Source organism: Lagenorhynchus albirostris, chromosome 10, assembly GCF_949774975.1.
Source record: "Lagenorhynchus albirostris chromosome 10, mLagAlb1.1, whole genome shotgun sequence".
Taxonomy (NCBI): Eukaryota; Metazoa; Chordata; class Mammalia; order Artiodactyla; family Delphinidae; genus Lagenorhynchus; species Lagenorhynchus albirostris.
In genome coordinates, this window is record NC_083104.1 from 39590031 (window position 1) to 39612189 (window position 22159).

The following is a 22159-nucleotide window of genomic DNA, read 5'->3' on the forward strand; positions in this document are numbered from 1 at the left end:
TTCAGTGGTAATAAATACATTCAGAATGTGCAGTCATCACCACCATCCATCTCCAGAACTCTTTTTTTTAATAGTTTTATTTTTGTAACCATGTTAATGTTTATAAATTTATTTACTTTTTAAATATTTTTTAGGTTGCACCGGGTCTTAGTTGCGGCATGTGGGATCTTTGTTGCAGCATGCGCACTCTTAGTTGTGGCATGCAGATTTATTTATTTACTTTATGTTTGACTGTGTGGGGTCTTAGTTGTGGCACGTGGGATCTTCTTTACTTCATGCATGCGGGATCTAGTTCCCTGACCAGGGATTGAACCTGGGCCCCCTGCATTGGGAGTGCAGAGTCTTACCCACTGGACCATCAGGGAAGTCCCCATCTCCAGAACTCTTTTTGCCTTATAAAATGGAAACTCTATACCCATTAAACAATAACCCCCATTTCTCCTCCCCACCCAGCCTCTGACAACTACCATTTTACTTTCTGTCTCTTTGATTCTGTCTGTATGATTTTTCTGTCTCTAAGTATGTCACATAAGTGGAATCATATAGTATTTGTCTTTTTGTGACTGGTTTATTTCACTTATCATAATGTCCTCAAGGTCCATCCATGTTGTAGCATATGTCAGAATCACATTTTTAAACTTGAATATGGTTCCATTTATGTATATACCACATTTTGCTTATCCATTCATTTATCTATGGACATTTGGGTTGCTTCCACCTTTTAGCTATTGTGCATCGGGCTGCTATGAACATGGGTATATAAATCTCTCTTTGAAACACTGCTTTCATTTCTTTTTGGTACCTGTGTAGAAGTGGAATTGTTGGATCATATGGTAATTCTATTTTTATTTTTTTGAGGAACCGCTATGCTTTTTTCCATAGCAACTGCACCATTATACTTTCCTACCAACAGTGCACGAGTGTTCTGATTTCTCCACATCTGTGCTAACACTTGTTATTTTTCTGTTTTTTTTTTTTTTTTTTACAGTAACCATTCTAATGAGTGTGAGGTGGTATCTCACTTTGGTTTTAATTTGCCATCCTTGCTTTTTGTCCATGTTTTTTTTGTTATGCCTACCTCCTTTTATTTTTAACCTTTTTCTGTCATTTCTTTAGATGAAAGGAACATATCTTTGGTTTATTTTTTGGCCTGAGAGCTTTTTTCGTTTAGGAATCTAAACCCATTCGTATTTATTATTACAATCGCTATCTTTGTCCTTTTTTTCCCCAGTACGTTGCAGATTTCTTTTCATCTCTTTTTTTTTTTTTTCTGTATAAACATCATCTTTTCTGTGATTTGGAAGGCAAGCAGTGTTTTTATTCCAGTAGTCATTACCTTACAGCTTTTCTAAAACATTCTTAAGGAGAATGCTTGTAAATAAAGGAATAACTAAAATATACTTATCAAAATTAGTAACAGGAAAATAATTCTTGATTCTGTTGGGAATTATGAGGATGTGTTATTTCCATTTGTTTCCTTTCTGCCCTTTTTTTTTCTTTTTTTACTGTAATTGGGCAGAGTATAGCATCATGGCTTTTTTTTTTTTTTATCTGTTGTAGCTCTTCTTTAGAACTGATGAACTCTTTCAAAAGAGTAAGCAATTTCTGTGACCCGTTTTATAGCTCATTTAACCCATTTTGTGGGCTTTCATCAGCTGTGGCTGGTGGGAGTTACAGGAGGTTTCCAGCCCTGATTTCTTTCTCGTGCAAATAGCAGCTCCCTGACGCAGGTTAGGGGTCTGGTGTCTGCCTTCCAAGGGCACGGATATGGCTGGAGCATTTGGTTTCTCAGAGAAGCCTTGGCAGCCCTGATCTTTTTTTTTTTTTTTGAGGTTAATCCGATTATTTTCCTAGATACACTGGATTCCCTTCTTTTTCTTTAGTTTGGAAACTATTCTAGTATCTATGATCTGTTAGTCATCTTTCCATGTTTATCTTTGTTCTTTCCTCTGTTCTGGTAAACAGCCTTGGGCTCGTCTTCTATTTTAACATTGTGATTTTTTTCTTAGCCCAATCCACAATTTACTGTCTTATTTTTCCTTTTTTGAAAACAACAGCTTTATCGAGATATGATTCACGTATGATACAGTTCACCTATTTAAATTGTATGATTCAATCGTTTTTAGTATATTCACAGAGTTATGCAACCATCACCACAATCAATTTTAGAACATTTTTGTTGTTCCAGAAAGCAACCCTGTACCCATACCCCCATTTCCTTCCAGTCCTTCCCCCCAGCCCTAGGCTACCACCAATCTGTTTTCTGTCTCTATAGACTGGCCTATTCTGGACATTTCCTTCCTCCTGTGGTAGAATGTATCAGTATTTTGTTCCTGTATATTGCCGAATGATATCCCATTGTATGGATATACCACATGTTATTTATCCATTCACCAGTCGATGGGCATTTGGGTAGTTGCCATTTTTTGGCTTTAGGAATGATGTTGCTCTGAATGTACAGGTTTTTGTGTGGACATGTTTTCATTTCTCTTGGGTAGATAGCCAGGAGTGGAATTGCTAGGTCATATGTTAACTCTACATTTTTTTGTTTGTTTTTTTATTTTGGCTGTGCTGTGTGACCTGTGGGATCTTAGCTCCCTGACCAGGGATTGAACCCAGGCCCTTGGCAATGAAAGCACAGAGTCCCAACCACTGGGACACCAGGGAGTCCCCCATGTTAACTCCATTTAAGCTTGTTAGAAACTGCCAGGCTGTTTTCCAAAGTGGCCGCACCATTTTACGTTCCCACCAGCAGTGTATGAGGGTTCTGATTTCTCTGCATCCTCCTTATCACTTGTCATTATCTGCCTTTTTTTTTTTTTTTTTTACGCGGGCCTCTCACTGTTGTGGCCTCTCCTGTTGTGGAGCACAGGCTCCAGACGCGCAGGCTCAGCGGCCGTGGCTCACGGGCCCAGCAGCTCCGTGGCATGTGGGATCTTCCCGGACCGGGGCACGAACCCGTGTCCCCTGCATCGGCAGGCGGACTCTCAAACACTGCGCCACCAGGGAAGCCCCTATCTGCCTTTTTTGTTATAGCTGCCCACACTAGAACACAGTTCGGCCAAGTTCTCTGCTGCTTTATGATAAAGATTGCCTTTTCTCTCTCTCTTTTTTTTTGGCCGCGCCACACAGCTTGCGTGATCTTAGTTCCCTGACCAAGGATTGAAACTGGGGCCACGGCAGTGAAAACACGGAGTCCTAACCACTGGACCTCCAGAGGAGTCCCTAAACATTCATATTTCTAGCAACATTCTGTTCATGATAATATACGTATTCTCTAAGGCAATAGAGGCTTGCTCTACTGTCCTTCACTTCCTTCTGAGCCATCACCATAATCACTTTTTTTTTGGCCACACTGTGGCTTGTGGGATCTTAGTTCCCCGATCAGGGATTGAACCCAGGCTCTCAGCAGTGAAAGCATTTGGTTCTAACCACTGGACCGCCAGGGAATCCCCCTAATCTTTTTTTTTTAAATTAATTAATTTATTTTTGGCTGCGTTGGGTCTTGGTTGCTGCACACAGGCTTTGGGCTACTCCTCATTGTGGTGTGTGGGCTTCTCATTGAGGTGACTTCTCTTGTGGTGGAGCACGGGCTCTAGGCACACATGGGCTTCAGTAGCTGTGGTACACGGGCTTAGTTGCTCTGTGGCATGTGGAACCTTCCTGGACCAGGGCTTGAACCCGTGTCCCCTGCATTGACAGGTGGATTCCTAAACCACTGTGCCACCAGGGAAGTCCCCCCCAATCACGTTTATTTTATAAATTTATTGATTTATCTTTTGGCTGTGTTGCTGCGCACAGGCTTTCTCCAGTTGCGGAGAGCGGGGGCTGCTCTTCGTTGCAGCGTGTGGGCTTCTCACTGCAGTGGCCTCTCCTATTGCGGAGCACAGGCTCCAGGCGCACAGGCTCAGCATTTGTGGCACGTGGGCTCAGTAGTTGTGGCTCACGGGCTCCAGAGCGCAGGCTCAGTAGTTGTGGCGCACAGGCTTAGCTGCTCCACGGCATGTGGGATCCTCCCGGAGAGGGCTCGAACCCGTGTCCCCTGCATTGGCAGGAGGACTCTCAACCCCTGCGCCACCAGGGAAGCCCCTGCCCCCAATCCCTTTTAATGCCCATATTTTTAGCAGGTTCCTGGTGGCTGCCAACATTCCTTGGCTTATAGGTGCATCACTGCAATCCCTGTCTCCCTCATTACATGGGCTTCTTCCCTGTGTGTGTCTCTCTATGTCTTTACATGGCCTTCTTAAAAGGGCATCAGTCATTGGACCTCATCTACTTGATTATATCTGCAAAGACTATTTCCACATAAGGTCACATTCACAGTTCCCAGGGGTTAGGACTTCAGCGTATCTTTTGGGGGGAAGTATTCAACTCACAACAGGTAGTTTGTGTCTTTGTAGGAATTTTCCTATTTCACCTAAGTTGTCTTATTTGTTGGCATATAATTGTGCATAGTATTCCCTTATAATCTTTTTTATTTCTGTAAGCTTTGTAGTAATATCCCCCTTTCATTCCTGGTTTAATAATTTGAGCTTTCCTTTTTCCTGTCAGTCTAGCAAAAGTTTTGTGAATTCTGTTGATCTTTTCAAAGAACCAACTTTTGATTTCGTTGCTTTTTTCTATTTAATGAATTTGTGTTCTAATTTGTATTATTTCCTTACTTCTGCTTGCTTTGGGTTTAATTTGTTCTTCTTCCAGTAACTTTTTTTTTTTTAATAAATTTAGTAAAAAAAATAAAATAAAATAAAATAAAATAAAATAAAATAAAATAAATTTAGTTAGTTAGTTAGTTTTGGCTGCGTTGGGTCTTTGTTGCTGTGGGTGGACTTTCTCTAGTTGTAGTGAGTAGGGGCTACTCTTCGTTGCAGTGTGTGGGCTTCTCACTGTGGTGGCTTCTCTTGTTGTGGAGTGCAGGCTCTAGGCACGCGGGCTTCAGTAGTTGTGGCATGCAGGCTTAGTTGCTCCGCAGCATGTGGGATCTTCCTGGACCAGGGATCGAACCCTTGTCCCCTACATTGGCAGGCGGATTCTTAACCACTGTGCCACCAGGGAAGTCCCTCCAATATCTTAAGGTAGAAGATTAGATTAGTGATATGAGATCTTTTTTTTTTGATATAGGCATTTATAGGTTTAAATTTTCCTCATCATCTTTCCTTTTTAATAGACAACTTTGCCCCCAAGGCTTTGTCTAGGAAAAAAAACCCTGAGGACATAGGTAGAAACCAGCAGCTTTTTATTTTATTTTATTTTTTATTTTTCAGAATAATTTGTTTATTGTGTGTGTTATGAATTGTAGTGTCACAGTTTGTTCTCCTGACCCCCACTTTATAGTTTCTCACATCTTTTTTTGAATTTAATTTAATTTATTTATTTATTCATTTATTTTTGCGGTACGCGGGACTCTCACCGTTGTGGCCTCTCCCGTTGTGGAGCACAGGCTCCGGACGCACAGGCTCAGCGGCCATGGCGTATGGGCCCAGCCGCTCCACGGCATGTGGGATCTTCCCGGACCGGGGCACGAACCCGTGTCCCCTGCATCGGCAGGCAGACTCTCAACCACTGTGCCACCAGGGAAGCCCTATTTTATTTATTTTTTTATACAGCAGGTCCTTATTAATCATCAGTTTTATACACATCAGTGTATACATGTCAATCCCAATCGCTCAATTCATCACACCACCACCACCACCACCCCGCCACTTTCCCCCCTTGGTGTCCATACGTTTGTTCTCTACATCTGTGTCTCAATTTCTGCCCTGCAAACCGGTTCATCTGTACCATTTTCTAGGTTCCACATATATGCATTAATGTACGATATTTGTTTTTTTCTTTCTGACTTACTTCACTCTGTATGACAGTCTCTAGATCCATCCACGTCTCTACAAATGACGCAATTTCATTCCTTTTTATGGCTGAGTAATATTCCATTGTATATATGTACCACATCTTCTTCATCCATTCGTCTGTCGATGGGCATTTCAGTTGCTTCCATGACCTGGCTATTGTAAATAGTCCAGCAGCTTTTTATTACGGGCGTTTTATTGCTTCCTCTCTGGGCACCTCCTGTGTGCTGGTTCTTGGCTTGAGCCTTGGAAGGACTGACACTGGTCAGTCCACACATTGTCCTGGGCTCTTCTGTTTTGTTTTAGAATGGCATTTGTGTACGATACTCTATGCTGTGCGTGTGTGTGTATCCTGAATGACATGAGGGAAATCTTACTTTATAGCCTGTACAATAATCCATACTCTGCTGTAGTATTTCCATAGCACAGAAGACAAAAAGACACATTAGAAAAGACACATAGTTAATATTTCTGTGTTTATTTTTATGGCATAAACTGGATGGATGGACGATGGGTGGGTGGAAAAGACGTGTGATAGCTTTTTCCAAATGTGAGGCTGCCCCTGCTTAGTTTTCCCAGGGTGCCTGCTCTTCCCAGCTGGGAGAGGCCCTGTGGCCCAGGAAATGCCCTCCCCCTGACACAGGGCTGATCCCTGGGCCTGATGTGGGTGATGTGATGACTGCGGTGTCTCCCTAGGGCGTCTGTGAGGAAATGACTTACGAGGAAATTCAGGATCATTATCCACTGGAATTTGCCCTGCGAGACCAGGACAAGTACCGGTACCGGTACCCCAAGGGGGAGGTAGGTGGGATATGGGGGCTTAATCCCAGCCACCTGCTGCCTGCCTGGGAGGACCGCCTGTGACTGAGGGCCCCGAGGGGCTCTGCAGAGGCTCCGTGGGCAGCAGGAGGGGCCTGGCCTCAGAGGTAGGCAGGCTGGGTGTGTGTGTCACCTCCACCACTTCTCAGCCGTGGCCCAGGCTGCAGGCCCCTCCTTGGGTGGTGGGTGAGCAGTGCTGCCCAGGAATCCCAACCCTGAGGCCTACTGGAGCCCTGTTTCCCATCACTCCCCATCTTTACTTTCCCCATCCCTGGGAGTGTCATAGGGTGACCCCATCCTCCCTGCGGCTCCGGACACCATCCCTAGCCCTGAATCCAGACCTAGGGATTCATTTTCCCCAGGTGAGTCGTGACTACCATAAGTCACCTGCACTGTCACCTCCCCTCAGACTGGCTCTCGCCTCAGCCCAGGCCCCGGGTAGAAACAGTGTCACCTTTTTTTTTTTTTTTTGCGGTATGCGGGCCTCTCACTGTTGTGGCCTCTCCCGTTGCGGAGCACAGGCTCCAGACACACAGGCTCAGCGGCCATGGCTCACGGGCCCAGCCGCTCCGTGGCATGTGGAATCCTCCCGGACCGGGGTACGAACCCGTGTCCCCTGCATCGGCAGGTGGACTCTCAACCACTGCGCCACCAGGGAAGCCCCCAGTGTCACCTTTGACTCATGTATCTCCCAATTCTAGGACGTGACCTGGGGCAGTGGCCAAATAAAAATACCTCCCACAGACGCACAGGTTTGCGTACACACATACACGTACACATGTCGAAACCCCCCGCCCAAATGCCAGGCTCACAGGTGCCTATGCTGTGCTGTCCTCGGGAATAGGACAGCTTCGGGTAGCGTTGATATTTCCCCACGTCATACTGTGAGGGAGAACCCAGATTTAGAACCAAACCAGATAACAGTAAAAAGAAACAAAGCAGCTGGCTGCTCAAACTTCAGAATACAGGGGGGAAATTGGTAGGGAAGGTAGTTGCCAAAAGAAGCAATCTAGGCTTTCCCCAGAAATACCAGGGGCTGGCACAAGTCATGTTGGTATTACTCCCAACCAAATCATGGGGCAAACTCAGCTCCAAGCTTGAGGCCTTTTTTTTTTTCCTGAAGGATGGCTCACTGTGTGCAAACAGGGGTGAACCCCCAGGGCTGGGTCTCCCAGTGAAAAGCTCTAGACCTGCCAGTCACCGGGGTTGGTCCAAGGGCTCCCTCACGGCACCCAGGGGAGGTACAGGGCAGGCAGACTGTGAGGGTCCTTCCTGGGAGCTCAGGCATTCTGACAGGCTGCACTCTGGGAAGTTTGGGAGGTTTTTGCTTCCCCTCCCTACAAGCCTCGTTCTGTGTACTCCACGTGCGGCGGGTAGGAAGGGAGCCGTGTCTTCTCCACCTGTCATCAGTTGCCAGCATGTGAATTCCAGCAGCTGAGGGTTCAGCAAAGGGCCCCAGGAAGGGCATGGAGGTGGCCCCTTGGACGCAGCCTAAGCCCCAGCCCTGCCCTCTCAGTCCTACTGGGACCTGGCCCTGGGATAGGGGAGGTGATTGCCAGTCCTCACCAACCTCCCAGAATGGTGAGGAGTTCAGGAGAAGGTAGCCCACTACCCAGAAGGTCTCCATCCCTACCCCCAGAGCTGGGTTGAGGGATGCTTCCCACTTGCCCTTGCAGTCCTATGAGGACCTGGTCCAGCGACTCGAGCCTGTCATCATGGAGCTGGAGCGGCAAGAGAACGTGCTGGTCATCTGCCACCAGGCTGTGATGCGCTGCCTCCTGGCCTACTTCCTTGACAAGGCAGCAGGTGCGGACGCTGCCCCTGGGGAGGTGGGATGTGTGTGTGAGAGAGATCGAAGGGGACTGTCACCTGGGCATCCCTGGTGCCAACCCTCTCCGCCTGTGTCCACAGAACAGCTGCCTTACCTCAAGTGTCCGCTGCACACGGTCCTGAAGCTGACCCCCGTGGCTTATGGTAAAGAAGCTTCCCGCATGCTGACCTGGTTGCCAGACTGGCTGTCTGCAGGGTTCTGTGGTTTTCTGCAAACCCCTCCCTTGAAAATTTCATTAGAGGCTCATTCCTCCTCCTTCCATCCCACCACTTTTCCCAATTTGCTATAAAATGTTTTTTGTTTTACTTCCTGTGGCCACAGGAAGCCTCCCCAGTGATCCTTCCTTAACCATCACCCACCCACATGAGGGTCTTTTCTACTGGTTTCTCCAAAATCCCCCAGAAAACCCCACGGCCCCAGGACCCGGACCTGAAAATATGCGCCTCTGCCTTGGGCTCTGCCAGCAGAGGCCTCACGCAACTTCCTAACCTCCTGGGTCCCGACCCCTCCCCTTCAACACTGGACGAGGCACTCTCACATGGTTGTGCCCTCGGGACGATAACTGTATAGCTCAGTGGCAGCTGAAGTCATCCCAGTGCATGTTAATCGCCTCGTCCCCCTTTGCACTGAGCGCCTGGCACCATGGTGATCCCGCCTCATGTGTGAGACAGGGCTGGGTGAGGGTCTGCTCAGTGTAGTGACCCCTCACTGAGCTAGGCTTGTTGCTTCTCAGACCGCCCTCAGCCCCCGAGGTGGGCCGCTCATCCTCACTGTGGCTCTGCCTGGTGCCCGGGCTCCTTGGCGAGCCTGCGCTGGGCAGTGGCCCAGAGGCTCGGGCCTGACACGCTGCCTAGTGCTTCCTCACGGGGCCTCCGGAGCTGCCCAAGGTGGGAGGACTGGAGTGAGGCTGAGGCGTCTGCTCAGCCCCACAGCACCGAAAGCCTCCTCCTGGGAGAAGCTTCTACCCCTGTGGCTCTGCTGCCTTTCAGGAGGGGGAATGGATTTGCATCTTCCCTTTGGCAGGTTGTAAAGTGGAGTCCATATTCCTGAATGTGGCGGCTGTGAACACGCACCGAGACAGGCCTCAGGTAGCAGCCGGGTCACTGCTGGGGTGGTGGGCACGTTCCTGGGGGTCCAGACACAGCAACCACCAGGGCCAGGCCCAGCTGGGGCATCTACTGAGTGAGCTTGAGTTCTCTGTCAGGGTGACGCTGTGGCCAGAACAGAGGCTAGAGGCCTACAGGGGGCAGGCGCTTCCATGTCCCACCAGCCCAGGCCTCATGAGCACCTGTCCAACCTGAGCACCTTTAAAAAGTAAAAATGAAAAATGTCCTGCTTTGTTGCGGAAAGGGCCATGCAGAGGCTGAGGGTGTCTCGGTGCTGCGTAGAGACCTTCCTGCGGAAGGACACGTCTCTGTTCTGTGTTCCCCCAGCGTTAAAGATAGAAGCTCCTTGAAGTGTTGCCCAGAAGCACTTCATGCCCGTGTGGGATCCTTCTGCCATCTTGGTTTCCTCTCCCACTGAGGCCAAGAGCAGGACCGCCCCTCTGGGCCCCATTCCCAGAGTCTGTTGCACCAGGAAGGCTCCTGGGACCTTAGTCATGCCTGCTGCCACCCACAATGGGACGTGTTGGGCCTTGGGTCCCTGCCCAGGGTGCAGGCCTTGGGCCCCACAGGCTGAGGTGTGTGGATGTGTCCTGTTTCCTAAGGCTGCTTCCCCTCACCAGAACCAGTCATTGTGTAAACCTCTTCCCTGTTTGCCCTGAGAGTCCGATGAAGGCCCAGTCTGGCACACACAGGTCTCAGGGGTAGATGTCCCAACAGGCCCCTCGTACTGAGGAAAGCCCAGAAGGTGTTGGGCCCCCAGCACTGATGGGGTGATGGTGAAAGAGGCCCCTGGACCCAGCAAGCATCAGGGGCTGGTGCCCCGGTCCATTTGCAGGAGCCAACATGGCCATGGGGTAGTTGGCAGGCACCCTGCCTGCCTCTGGGTAGGCACTTCTGAGAGGCAAACTTCTGTTGGCCACAGGTTCCGGGATGGTTCCTTTTAAGGTGGGCAGGATCTCCAGGTCCTGGCCCATCCTTGGGGATAGGTTGTGGTGAGAAAGGGGCCCTTGGGAAGCCTGCCCCCAGTGAGAATTGCACCTGCCCCTACAATTCCAGTGGCCAGCCCTGTGAACTCAGGAGTGTGGCCATAGCGGACATGATTCCCTCCCTGCAGATCTGGGCTGTGGCCCAGGTCATTGGTGACCTACTCCATTGGGCCACCAAGATCAGGGATCACATAGGATCACATAGTCTTACAGAATTGAGGGGAGTCTCTGACCCCCATCCCTTAGGCCTGAGATGCCCTGAACTCAGCCGGCTATGGACAGAACTGGGCTCTGTCCCAGTTCTGAGGCAGGGGAGGGGTGCTGTTCAGGAGGTGCAGGGGGCCTGGTGCCCCAGCTCTCAGACACAGGAGGTGTCCGCAGCCTGCCGGGGCCATATCTGACACCTGTCCACCGACACACCGACATAGCCGGGAGGAGGGCACCCTCAGGAGCTGGTCCCCTTCCCAGCCAGCTGTTTCTCCCCACCTGACCCAGACCTGAGGCAGGAGGCGGGGATGGCCTCACTCTGGGTAATGCCTGACCTGCCTGCAAGGAGCAAGCAGGAACCGGAGGTGTCCTCCATCCCTCACCTTTTTTCTGGTGTTTGTCACCCACCACGTGTCAAGAGGCTCTTGACGCCTGGCTCTTAGGAAAGGTCGGGGTCTAAGTCCTGTGACCGGGGCTCCTCGGGGTGAGGATGTGAGTCCAGCGGCTATAGCGATGAGCAAAGCGGGTAGTGGTGACTGTCTGTCCTTGGCAAATGGTCAGCGTTCTGTGTGTTTAATTTTGTGCAGAATGTAGACATCTCTCGGCCTCCGGAGGAAGCCCTTGTCACGGTCCCTGCTCACCAGTGACCGTGTGTCGTCCACTGCAACCCCCGGGCAGGTGTTGATCTCTGTGGACGAGGTCATTCCAGGCCCTCTGGTCTGTGTGACAGTCACCACACAGGAACACCCTCAAAGCCATGCATGGCTGGTGGCACCCAGAATCCCAGTCCCAGCCCACCTGTTTCCTTGTTGACAGTGTCAGGGTTGTATGCGGTGCCCAACCTGCTGCTAAAAACCACTTGGCCTGACTGCGTCTGCACCGGGCTGGTGAGAGGTTTCCCAGCCCCTGATCCTTCTGTTCTCTCTCACCGGCCTGGTGGGCTTCGTGAAGTGTGAAACCCAAAAATGTGAAACGGAAAGCACTTGCTGTGATGTTTCCACCCACTGAGGCCGAGCTGCCTGGGTAGACCTGGGGACCCCTGCCAGGGCTCTGCTACACTCTCTTTGGCCACTTCCTGAGCCAGAGGCAAGGTGTTCATGAGCTGCTGCTGCCTCAGTACGCGGGAAAGAGCCATCCCCGTCCTGCCTCACCAGGAACTGAAGAGCTTCCGCCAAGGCAGCCACCTCCACTGGCCAGACCCTTGAGTCTGTGCGTCTGCATTTGTGGACGCTCAGGAAAGCAGTGTGTTCACTTCAGCACATGGGAATTCACAGAAACATGCAGGGAGCGGGGTGTTTGCGATTACTCCTTCCCAATTATGCCTACACTGGAATGAATACTCGTGGGAGCTGGCAGCCAAGGCCACCCCTCTCCAACTGCTCTCATGGTGCAACACGTAAAGAAAGATGTGAAGACGGGACAGTTGTAGGAGTCGCCCTTCCCAGTGCTCGAGGGAGAGGCTGCCCTCCCATCTTCCTCTCCCGGCCATGCCACTGGGCTACCTTGCCCGCCGCTGCCTGTGTCCACACAAGAGTATACACTGGTGGCAGGGACCTGCATTTGCTGTGAAGGATTCGGAAAAGCTTGCATGGTCCTGCAAAGCCTGTCCTGGCGTTTGTTGACCTCTACCCGCGGAACTAAGTATGGGAAAGCCCAGAGCTGGAGGCAGCCTCTGGCCAGGGCAGGAATTTCCCAGCTTCTGATTCTTGTACACAGGAGCCTGATGAAAATGACCTCGGGAAGCCTGCCATCTGTCACGCCCCTGAGTTCTTTTGGGCCCAGGGAGTTGGGCTGGGCCGCGGGTTCCGGCTCCATTTTGTAGCTGGGAGAACAGGCTGGCCAGCAAGTTGTGAGGCTGGGTGAGGAAGCGTGTGGATTTGTAGTTGGATGTGCTGCTGTCCACAGGTGGTGGTCCTTGGTGAAGTCAGGCCCGAGGATCCTGTGTCCCTGGCCCAGGCTGATGATCTCTCGGCCTCGAGTGCCGCAGCAGTTATGGACAGACATGGGTGGAGAGATATCCAGGACAGAGCCGTGGCAGTACCCTCCTTCTGGACTTATCTCCTGTCAGAGCCCCAGGCCCCTTAGACCCAGGGCCAGAGGACCACGCTACTGCCTTTGGGATGTGGGGACTGCAGCCTTTGCTTCCATGTCCGCCAGAGTATTGGTGACTTTTGGTCATGCTCAGTTGTTGGCCATAGCAGGTCCCTTTGGTCAGCGGCACGTACATCTGGATGTCACCACCTCTCCAAGACCTCAGGCTGGCTGAGGTGAGACCAGCGAGGCCTTTTCTCTCTGTCCAGAGGGCAGCCAGGAGCTACTGGAGATGTGTAACAAGGACTGGGATGGGGCAGAGGGAAGTGTGGGATCCCAGCAGGGCTCACCCGGAGCCGGCTCTGCATGGGCAGCCATCCACCTGGCTGGCTGCCCGGTTGTAGCCAGGACGGTTGATGTGCTCCTGTTGCAGACATGTTTCCTGCTCGCCCTGGAATGGATGTTGTTGGATCTCAGCCACATATCACACTGTGTCCAACATTCTTTGCAATAAATACTTTTTTAAAAAAGAACAATCTAAGGTGTTGTGTGGCCAGCTCGCCACTGGTGAGGTTCTTTCCAGCGGCTCTGCAAACCCCTGTGCTGTGCTCCCTCCCAACAGGTCTGTATGGACCCTTGGTCCAGCTCCCACCCCCATGACTACCCATCCCTGGAGCAGAAACTGTCTTGCCCTGGAGTGAGCCCTGGGCAGGGCCCGGGTTTTCTCTGGGCTGACCAAGGTTGCTGGGCCCTCACCACTGAGACAGAAACAGACGTAGGGAGGGATCTGGGGTCCCTGGAAATGTGGGTCCCAGATACTGGCATCCCTGGAGAGGGGAACCAGAGGCTGGGTCGAGGATGGAGGGCCTGCATAAGGCTGTGGGTGGAGCGTGCTGGCTGATTCTCTGGTGTTCTTTGTTACTTGTGACGTGGGGAAGGTGGTGACAAGAGACACCCTTTCCTATGCCTCAGAATTTTTTTTTCCTTTTGCATTTAAAAAAAATTTTATTGAAGTATAGTTGTTTTTTTTAAAAATAAATTTATTTATTTATTTATTTTTAATTTTGGCTGTGTTGGGTCTTTGTTGCTATGCGCAGGCTTTCTCTAGTTGTGGTGAGCAGGGGCTACTTTTCCTTGTGGTGCGTGGGCTTCTCATTGCCGTGGCTTCTCTTGGTGCAGATCACGGGCTCTAGGCGCACGGGCTTCAGTAGTTGTGGCACGTGGGCTCAGTAGTTGTGGCTCGCAGGCTCAGTAGTTGTGGCTCACGGGCTCTAGAGCACAAGCTCAGTAGTTGTGGTGCATGGGCTTAGTTGCTCCACAGCGTGTGGGATCTTCCCGGACCAGGGCTCAAACCCGTGTCCTATTGGAGTATAGTTGATTTACAATGTTGTGTTAGTTTCAGGTGTACAGCATAGTGATTCAGTTATACGTACACATGTATTCATTCTTTTTCAGATTCTTTTCCCATATAGGTGATCACAGAATATTGAGTAGAGTTCCCCGTGCTATACAGTAGGTCCTTGTCATCTATTTTATATATAGTAGTATGTATATGTTAATCCGAAGCTTCTAATTTATCCCTCCTCCTCCCCGTGCCTCAGAATTTTGATGGACTTTTCTACACCTTCTGCCGTGGGGCTGGGGTGTTGCAGGGGTCTTCCTCCATGGACATAACATTGCTGGCATTTGCCTTTCCTAGTGTGTCAGGGCAGAGGGTGGCTGTGTCACAGTGGATGACAGGAACCCCTTGGGCTTCATCCCCAAGCTCAGAGTAGTATCAGCTATGACTGTCTTCCTGGTAGGTGAGGTTGGGGGACCGCTGAATGGTCCCCACCCTGTCTCCGGGCACAGAGTTCCTGGAGTGGATACCTGACCTCCTTAGAGGCTTCCTTGCACTTTCTGAAGAAGGTTTTGAAGATTTCAACAGCAAAGCAACAACAGAAGGAATGAAATATAACACTATCAGAATTTTTCTTCAGGTTCACTGTTCTACCACAACCTAGAAAGAGCGATTATATATGGTTAGGCTGAAGAATTTTGTAGCATTTTGGGTTGCTAGGAAACAGTGGCCATCAGGTAGGATCAGAGGATATTTGGATAGAATGAAATATTGTTACAAAGACATAGGTTTCAGCAACATTTGAATTATATTTATAATATGGTTGTATATTATATATTAATAAAATATAATTATCACCTGTAAAGGCGAGTTGCCATGTTTGGTTTAGACCAATCATTATTCATCCCCTGGGACTGGGCACATCGTTGTTTAAACAAAAACTGTTCTATTAAAAGTGGAAAATGGGGTAGACCAGAAGTGGTATCTGTCAAACCCTGGCTAATGGCCACAGGTCTCTTTGGGAAGGGTTGTGGGGAAAGTACCAGCATGAAGCTGGGCTGTCTTCACAGGGCCCACCTTAAAGGGCACCCACCCCACTTCCGTCAAGGGCCCCTGGGTTTGTGAACTGATCTTATCTGGAGAATTGGTGAGAGATCCTATCCTCTGCAGTCAGGTCTCTGGTGGTCAGCCCTCTAGTTCTTTTGTCATACACATCCAGTAGGGCTCTGCTGGCCTCCCCATCAGTTTTTGTCTTAGGGGCCTGGTGATCCTGCCAAACATCCTGGTATCTGCATTGAAATCAAGGAGGCATTTCAACTATAGTGTCTCCAACCAGAATCTCTGACTCATGGACAGCTGTGACTATGGTACTTATGGGTCAAATTGTGTCCCCCAAATTAATACATTGAAGACCTAACCCCCGGTACCTCCTGATGTGACCTTATGTAGAAATAGGGTGGTTGCAGGTGTCATAAATTAAGATGAAGTCATACTGGAGTAGGGTGTGCCCCTAATCCAAAATTCCCCAGCAACTTCAGAGACAGCATGGATCCTGCTGACATCCTGGCTTCCAGCCTCCAGAACTATGAGACAGTAAGTTTCTGTTGTTTGAGCCGCTCAGGGTGTGGTACTTTGTTACAGCAGCCCTGGCAAATGGAAACTTCTCAGCGATGAACTTCCTAGGGCCTTGGTGAAGGACTATGTTCTGGGTCATCTCCAGGGACTCAGGGAGAAGGTGAGTTGTCCCTGATAAATTCAGTCCAACATTTATTTTGAATGAATGAGTGAATCTTCCTGAGGCCTTGGGTTCTCTCCTCTACATTACACCAGGGAGCATTTGGCATCTCAATTGCATTTAGTGAGACCCAGTTTTCATTTCAGCCAACCAAATAGACAGGCAGAACAACCCCCAGTAGCTTAAGCCTGCACATTGAATCCAAAGTTCCTGGCAAGCTCACCTGCATTGATGAAGTCCAACCTAACTAAGCTGATGTTCTTATCTCCATGGTCTAGGGCCTTGGTCTTCCCCCCCACCCCACCGCATAGTGTGTATATTTTAGCTAATGTAAAATACCAAAGTCTTAAATTCTTTTGATACATAAGCCATCCCCTCTGGGTCTGACTTTGTAATAAGGTCTCCAGACATGCTGGTATCCATCTCTAGTTTCAGGAGTTGGGGAGGAGGGGCGTTAGAAGAGTTGACTCCCCTTGCAAAGTAACTCCCTCACGAGGTCTTATGGGAGGACACCTTGCTTCAGTGGGCAAGGGAGATGGAGAAGGGCTGGAGGTTGGTTGCAATCTGATTCCTCTAATTCTTTCATATGCATCTTCATTTCACTTAATTCATTAACAACACATTAAGTGCCTACCATGTGCTAAGCAGGAGGAATATAGCAGTAAGCCCAGGGGCAAACTCCCTCCCTCACAGAGCTGACATTCTAGTGGTGGAAGACACAGTAAAGAGGTAAGTCGTGTATTAGAGGGTGCTGGGACAGAGCTGAGGGCGTGGTTCAGGGTTGTATGAAGTCCTCACTGAGGAGGCGACCAATGTCCTGGATGTATTAAATACATTTTCAACTTACGATATTTTCAGCTTACAGGGGATTTATCAGTAACCCCATCGTAAGTCGTGGAAGATCTGTACCACACCACCAGTGATGGCTGTACTAGCTCTGTCTCCTCAGCCTGCTGGGGTTGCCAAAGGCTTTCCCTTCATCCTGGCTGGATTTCCACTGCCTTTAACTCCAACCAGGCAAACGTCCACTCCGGATGCACCCCCATTTCCCTGGTCACCTGCTGACAACTTTATCCGTTGGAGGAAACTGACTCTGCCCAACATAATCAGAAATGGAATTTATGAAAATGAACTTGTGTAGCTCCCAGAACCACCAAGGGCACAGGAGGACAAGACAAAGAGGCCATGCCCAAGTCACAGTTCTGCTTTGGCAGACACTGCATGCTGCTACCCGGCTGCTGTGACCCCCACCACTGCAGAGGCTCTGGTCACCAGCCCACTAGGCACACTCCAGGGAAGGTATGTCTGACTCTAGGGAAGGTACATCTGATTCCAAGGAGGGTACATCTGATTGGCTGGGCCTCGGGCAAAGGAAGCTGGGAAGTGGATGTCTGGCATTTCTGCCTTCTGAAATGGAGGAAGGGAGCCCAGGTGCTGGTGAAGAGGAATGGCAGGAGAGCTGTTCTCTACTTAGCTCTCACACCTCTGGCCCTGTGGGTCAGTCCTGGGCTGATGCCACCCACCCCCTGCCACCCACACCGTGGGACACTGGGCTTTCTGAGCATCATTGGGTATTGCTTTGGCCCCATGCAGAGTTCCCATATGCAGCTTGACTGCCACATAAAGGTCCCAGCAGAAAATAGTCTTTTTTAAAAATATTTATTTATTTATTTGGTTGCACTGGGTCTTAGTTGCGGCAGGTGGGCTCCTTAGTTGCGGCTCACTGGCTCCCTAGTTGTGGCATGCGAACTCTTAGCTGCGCATGCATGTGGGATCTAGTTCCCTGACCAGGGATCGAACCTGGGACCCCTGCACTGGGAGTGCAGTCTTGGCCACTGAGCCACCAGGGAAGTCCCAGAAAAGTCATTATTAACACTGTGCGTATTTGAGGGGAGTCCAATAAAAGGGCCGTTTACAGAGCTGTGGGTGAATTCGAGTGGCAGCACCTGGGGCCAACATTGGGAGCACTTTCCTTCCCTAGGCCTTGTGGACTGAAGAAAAATGCACAACCTAAAAGTTGTGTGGGACCTTACTGAGGACTAAAGCCCAGAAGACAGCCTCTCAGAAAGCTCTGAGGAATTGCTCTGAAGAGATGAGGAGCCAGGATCTACAGGAGTTTTTTTGTGGGAAGAACAAAAACAAAAATATGTAGTTGAACACCAAGATTACTAATCACAAAGAACAGACATCTCAAGTTAATGTTTTTCTATGTATGGGAACATGCAAGGACCTGGGTTCATTGAAATTATTCCTTTGATATGCATCTTAACTATCTAGGGTCAGTATCCAAAGCACAGAACGCTTCCTGTTTTTCTCCATCCTGAATTCCCCTCAGGTGCACCATCCGTGGGTTGCTGCAGTGGCTAATGGCTTGATTCTTGTAGAACTGGGATAGCGGGCAACATTCTTTGTTTACAGGAAAGTCAGGCAACATTCCCTGTCCACAACCCACAGGGTCAAGGCCCAGGAGGGGAAGGGTTAGTGGAACCCGGTGGGACCCAACCCCAGACCCCCACTCCTGTTCAGTTTCTACTGTAATCTGTCTACCAGAGGGATCTCTTAAATCAATCACTCCCTGGGGCTCTCAAGATAATTTCTCAGCATTATGGCCCTGAATGGAGGGACGGGCGAGCTGTGGCTGTGAGGGTGGAGCGGGTGGTGTTGGCGGTGGGATGTGGTGTGTCTGAAGGCCCACAGGAGCTTTGGGGAAGGAATAGGGAAGGAACAGCGCCATTCATGCACTCTCCTCCCACCCTCTGACGGATCTCCTGCAACTTAACTGCCTTCTGCTGACTAAGCCTGACGACTGACTACGAGAAGGGAGAAAGAGAAAGAGGGAACCCCGGGACAGAGTGGGATAGGGGGTGGATGTGGAGGGAAAAGTAGAAGACGGGCCTGGACAGGCATCTACTCTGGGCATCAGCACTAAGGTTGATGTGGTTGGTAGGGAGGCAGATGCACAGACAGCTATAGTCCAGCATAATGCGTGCTAGGGCAGTGGGAGTGGAGGGTGGGGTGGAACCCACGGAGGGGCCTGGGGAGGCTGACGCAGCCCATCCCCCAGGGGGAGTGGTTTCCGGGCTGGTGCTCAGGGGAAAGCGGTCAATGGGCTAAAGGAGATCCTTTATTTCCTTTTCCAGTTATTATCTAGCACCTGCTGTGTGCATGGCCCTGTGTTGGATACAGAAAACGTAGTCCCAGCCTCACTTAGCCCACGAAGTAGCAGAAGACACCCACATAACCCAAGGTTTGGTGCTGGGCTGGGGGTTCACAAGGGCTGTGGGAACACTAAGGGGAGCCCTACCCCAGACTTGGCATCTTGAGAGGCTTCCTGGAGGAGGAGGTGTTTAAGTTGGGAGCCAGAAAGGGTGGCGGAATTCACGTGGTGCGTGCTGAGAGCAAGGAAGCACAAGGAGCCCCATTCAGTGCTATGGGACTGAAATCAGGACTTTGTCTTAAGAGATACAGGGAGCCATTGCAGGGTTTAGAGCAAGGGGGTGTGACTGATTTGTACTCTAGGGAGATCCACACAGGAAGCATTGGGGGGAGCAGGTGAGTTCAGAGCTGGGTCAGTGGTGGGTAAACGAATGTTCTGGAGGTGAAAGTGGCAGAGCGTGGAGAGAGTTGGGCAGCATGCCTGGGTGACCAGGCAGAGATGGGGACAGAGGTTTGGGGACAGTGAGTTGCCCGTGGAAGCCGAGGAGGTCTTTGGAGATGGAGTTCTGGGAGTCCTCAGGGCAAGTATGGTGGTGGATGGGCGCAGACTCTCGGAGGCCAAAAGGGCTGGGAGGGAGGACAGGGCAGGGTCCACTGTGCCTTGGGTTGCTGGTGGGTGGTGAGCATGTGAGCAGTGGGGAGGGCCAGAGGAGAGGTGTGGGTGGGAGGTAAGGAAGGTGACAAACCGATGGTCCAGGACATCAGCACGCAGTGTGAGGGAGAAATACAGAGAGAGAGGGTGAGGACATAGGGGAGGGCCTGAGGTGCCACCGGCCTGGGACAGGACGACAAGAGGCACAGGGGGCTGTGCCCTGAGATAAAGTGTGAGCCTTTCAGGTAGGCCAGATGGGGAAGGGGCAGAATTTAAGGTAGGGTCTGCCTCAAGCCGGAGGGGAGGGCACCTACCGGAATGAAAGGGGGTGGGGCGGGGGCTGATAAGAAAGGTTGTCTGAGGGGGTGGAGCCAAGCACAAAGGTCCCCAGCTGCCGGCCCCTCGCCTGTGGCCTGGCATTGTTTTGCTGAGCTAGTCCAGCTGGTCTGGGTCCTTAAATGGACGTGGGACTCCTCAGTCTTGTTGAGACCCTGAAGTTTGGCACAGGGAGATTGGTTTCTGTCTGGGAGAAGCAGATTTCCTCAGGCAACCTGTGGAAGTGACAGTTTCCAGTTCACAGGCCTTGTTCACAAGGACCCCTGCCTGTTTCTTCCCCTCCCACCCCCCTCTCCCGGAACACACACATGGGCACATGCATGCTGGATGTGTGGCTGTGACTTACAAGCCGCTGGGTTTTCCTGGCCTCACCCCCTGCTGCACATGCACAGCTCTGGGTGGGTCCTGGAGCCACCACTATGCTCAACCATGAAGGTTTAACACAGGTGTCTTTGAGGTGTGGGAAGATGAGGGGGCATGAGGGAACCCAATACTGAAAAAGTCAGGGAGGACTAGGCCAGGAGAGAAGCCCCTAGATGGGGATGAGAGTCCAAAGGCAGGTGATGGGAGGTGAGAAAGGACAGCTCTTAGCTGTAATGGCCTATATGGGAAAAGAATCTAAAAAAAAGTGGATATATGTATAACTGATTCACTTTGCTGTACACCTGAAACTAAAACAACATTGTAAATCAACTATACTCCAATACACATTTATTTATTTATTTAGGCCACGTGGCATGCAGCATCCTAGTTCCCTGACCAGGGATTGAACCCGCACCCCCTGCAGTGGAAGCATGGAGTCTTAACCATTGGACAGCCAGGGAAGTCCCCCAGTAAAAATTAGAAGAAAAAAAAGGACAACTCTTAGGAGTTTGACTGGGGGCAGGGACTGAGTTATGAAGAGAAACCAAGTCTGTGGGAGGCGGAAGGCGGGGCACCCATGGTGTGGAACAGGCCTCAGAAGGTGGCTGGCGAGGTGGACATGGAGGGGAGTGTGTGGAGGCCACTGTGCGTGGGGAAGGGGGACCTGGGCGGTGTTCAGCTTCAGACTGTGGAGCTGAGGGGGCAGAGGCAGCCGGTTGGGATGAGGCTGGGCTGTGCCAGGGAGGGCCCCTCATCCTGCCTGGGGGCAGTCACCCCTCTGCCCCCACAGTGTGCCCAGCACAGCATGCTGAGTCTTGAGTCCCTCTGGCCAGTGGTAAGGGGGACCATGGAGGACCCAGGCCCAGAGGAGGCCCCTAGCCTCCTAGGTCTGGGAAACTGCACTGAGGACATCCCGAGTTGTCTCCTTGGGCCTCACTCCTTGTTATGTGAAGCCCCCGCCCTCAGGTGAGAAACGTGGTGGCATGCCGGATGTACACACTGGCTCAGGGGCCTGGTTAGTGTGATACTTCATGTTTTCTGCCTTAAGTGTAATGAGTTTAACTGTGGCAGGTGCAGAGTGGGCGGCAGGTCAGAAACCCTGGGCAAAAAAAGAATGCTTGCCATAGACTGGATGTTTGTGTCCCCCCAGATTCACATGTTCAACTGCTGACTCCCAAGGTGATGGTATTTGGAGTTGGTGCCTTGGGGAAGTGACTAGACCATGAGGGTGGAGCCCTCATGAATGGGATTGGTGCACTCATAAAAGAGCCCCCAGTGAGCTCCTTTGCCTCTTCTGCCACCTGAGAACACAGGGAAAAGAAGTCATCTGTGAACTAGGTAGGAAGTAGGCTCTAAATGGACAGATGAGCTGATACCTTGATTTTGGAATTCCCAATCTACAGAACTGAGAGAAATAAATGTTTGTCATTTATAACTGAATCTATGATGTTTTGTTATAGCTGCCCCAAGGGACTAAGACAGTAGTCCAGCTCCCCATCCCTGACTCTGCGGGGACTCGTTACTGAGAACCAAACTTGGGTCTGCTGACTTGAGTGCAGTAAAGCCAGTCTACTGACTGTGGTGAAGGAAAGTGCAGCGTTTATTGCAGGGCACCAAGCAAGGAGTCCAGGGCAGCTAGTGCTCAAAACACCCCAAGTGGGACTTCCCTGGTGGTCCAGTGGTTAAGAATCTGCCCTCCAATACAGGGGACATGGGTTCAATCCCTGATCGGGGAACTAAGATCCCACATGCCAC

The 22159-nt window shown here is 50.7% G+C and overlaps 1 protein-coding gene and 1 non-coding gene across 11 annotated transcripts in view; one reads left to right on the forward strand and one right to left on the reverse strand.

Moving 5' to 3' along the window:
• PFKFB4 (6-phosphofructo-2-kinase/fructose-2,6-biphosphatase 4) overlaps positions 1–13359 on the forward strand; it is a 40617-nt gene extending 27258 nt beyond the window's left edge. For 5 of the 10 annotated variants that reach the window (XM_060162008.1, XM_060162007.1, XM_060162013.1 and 2 more), the window contains 4 exons: positions 6540–6644; positions 8339–8468; positions 8574–8636; positions 9517–11369. In XM_060162008.1, the coding sequence (XP_060017991.1) occupies positions 6540–6644; positions 8339–8468; positions 8574–8636; positions 9517–9794 (576 nt within the window). In that variant the 3' untranslated portion in view covers positions 9795–11369. The other 5 variants (XM_060162010.1, XM_060162015.1, XM_060162011.1 and 2 more) reach the window with 4 other exon arrangements.
• Positions 293–365, reverse strand: TRNAG-CCC (transfer RNA glycine (anticodon CCC)). Its single transcript has one exon. It is a non-coding gene; the product is annotated as a tRNA-Gly (tRNA).
• Positions 13360–22159: the final 8800 nt, after the last annotated feature.